Source organism: Octopus bimaculoides, chromosome 20, assembly GCF_001194135.2.
Source record: "Octopus bimaculoides isolate UCB-OBI-ISO-001 chromosome 20, ASM119413v2, whole genome shotgun sequence".
In the NCBI taxonomy this organism is placed as follows: domain Eukaryota; kingdom Metazoa; phylum Mollusca; class Cephalopoda; order Octopoda; family Octopodidae; genus Octopus; species Octopus bimaculoides.
In genome coordinates this window covers 46,624,433-46,625,578 of record NC_069000.1, presented here as the reverse complement: position 1 = coordinate 46,625,578, position 1,146 = coordinate 46,624,433, and the positions used below count along the sequence as shown (strand labels likewise).

At 40.6% G+C, this 1,146-nt stretch overlaps 1 protein-coding gene across 6 annotated transcripts in view; it reads right to left on the bottom strand.

Annotated features, from left to right (window-relative positions):
• The window catches only part of LOC106874353 (uncharacterized), a 25,959-nt gene that overhangs the window by 13,438 nt on the left and 11,375 nt on the right, over window positions 1–1,146 (bottom strand). For all 6 annotated transcript variants that reach the window (XM_014922061.2, XM_014922063.2, XM_014922062.2 and 3 more), the window contains one exon: window positions 170–297. In XM_014922061.2, the coding sequence (XP_014777547.1) occupies window positions 170–297 (128 nt within the window). The remainder of the gene's footprint in view (window positions 1–169; window positions 298–1,146) is intronic.

Genomic DNA, 1,146 nt, shown 5'->3' with positions numbered 1-1,146 from the left:
ATATATATATATATATATATATATATATATATATATACAACGATAATCCTGTAGAAATGTAAGAAATAATTCCTAGACGTTGCTTTTAGCAGTGGTTGATTTAACTCACTTGTGAGGGAATATAGCCACGAGTGAGAATCTAGGCAAATTGTTAGATGAAGAGTTTTACCTGTCAAGCAACTGCCGGTGACGATCCATCTTATCCTGAACACCTCTCACTTGATCTCGAACGTGAACGTAGGGTACGCTCCCTTTAGGAATCTGGTGCTCCGGGCCGGCGTCAGCATCAAGTCGATACTGGACAGAGGAAAAAGAAAAAGAAAACACAAATATATACAGAATGCTAACAAGCAAATAAATAAACAGTGAACGAACAGACAGACAGCAGAATTAATCATTAACCATATATCGTGGGACTCCGTCGGTTACGACGACGTGCGTTCCAGTTGATCTGATCAATGGAACATCCTACTAGTGAAATTAACGTGCAAGTGGCTGAGCACTCCACAGACACGTGTACCCTTAACGTAGTCCTCGGGGAGATTAAGCGTAACACAGAGTATGACAAGGGTGGCCCCTTTGGAATACAGGTACAACAGAAACAGAAACAAAGAGTGGGAGAAAGTTGTGGTAAAAGATTACAGCAATAAACACTCAATAAACACTCACAACGCCCGGTCTGGAAATCGAAACCGTGATCCTACGACCGCAAGTCTGCTGGCCTAACCACTGGGCCATTGCGCCTCCACATTAACCATGTAGATGCATGAATGAATAAAGAAACAGCAAACTAGAGCAGCATTCCGAATAGATTTTATTAAGTGCATGTTTGTTTGCTGGACTAAACATCAGCCTTGTAGATCAACGCTTCCGCATACACCACGTACTGTTTTAGTCCCGATACTCGTTGCAGGAAAATCGCCAATGATTAATGTTTGTGTGTGTGTGTGTGTGTGTGTGTGTGTGTGTGTGGCTTTGATTTACCATAGCATTACATAGAACCTTTTCCGTTGTAACTTAATGTATTTATACTTATACGTGTCTCTGCAACCCTCACAAAAGATAGAGTTATATACTGACCAGCCTCGTTTCTTGATGTAGATACAAGCAGCAACAAAATAGAAAGTATTATGTTAAGAATAAATA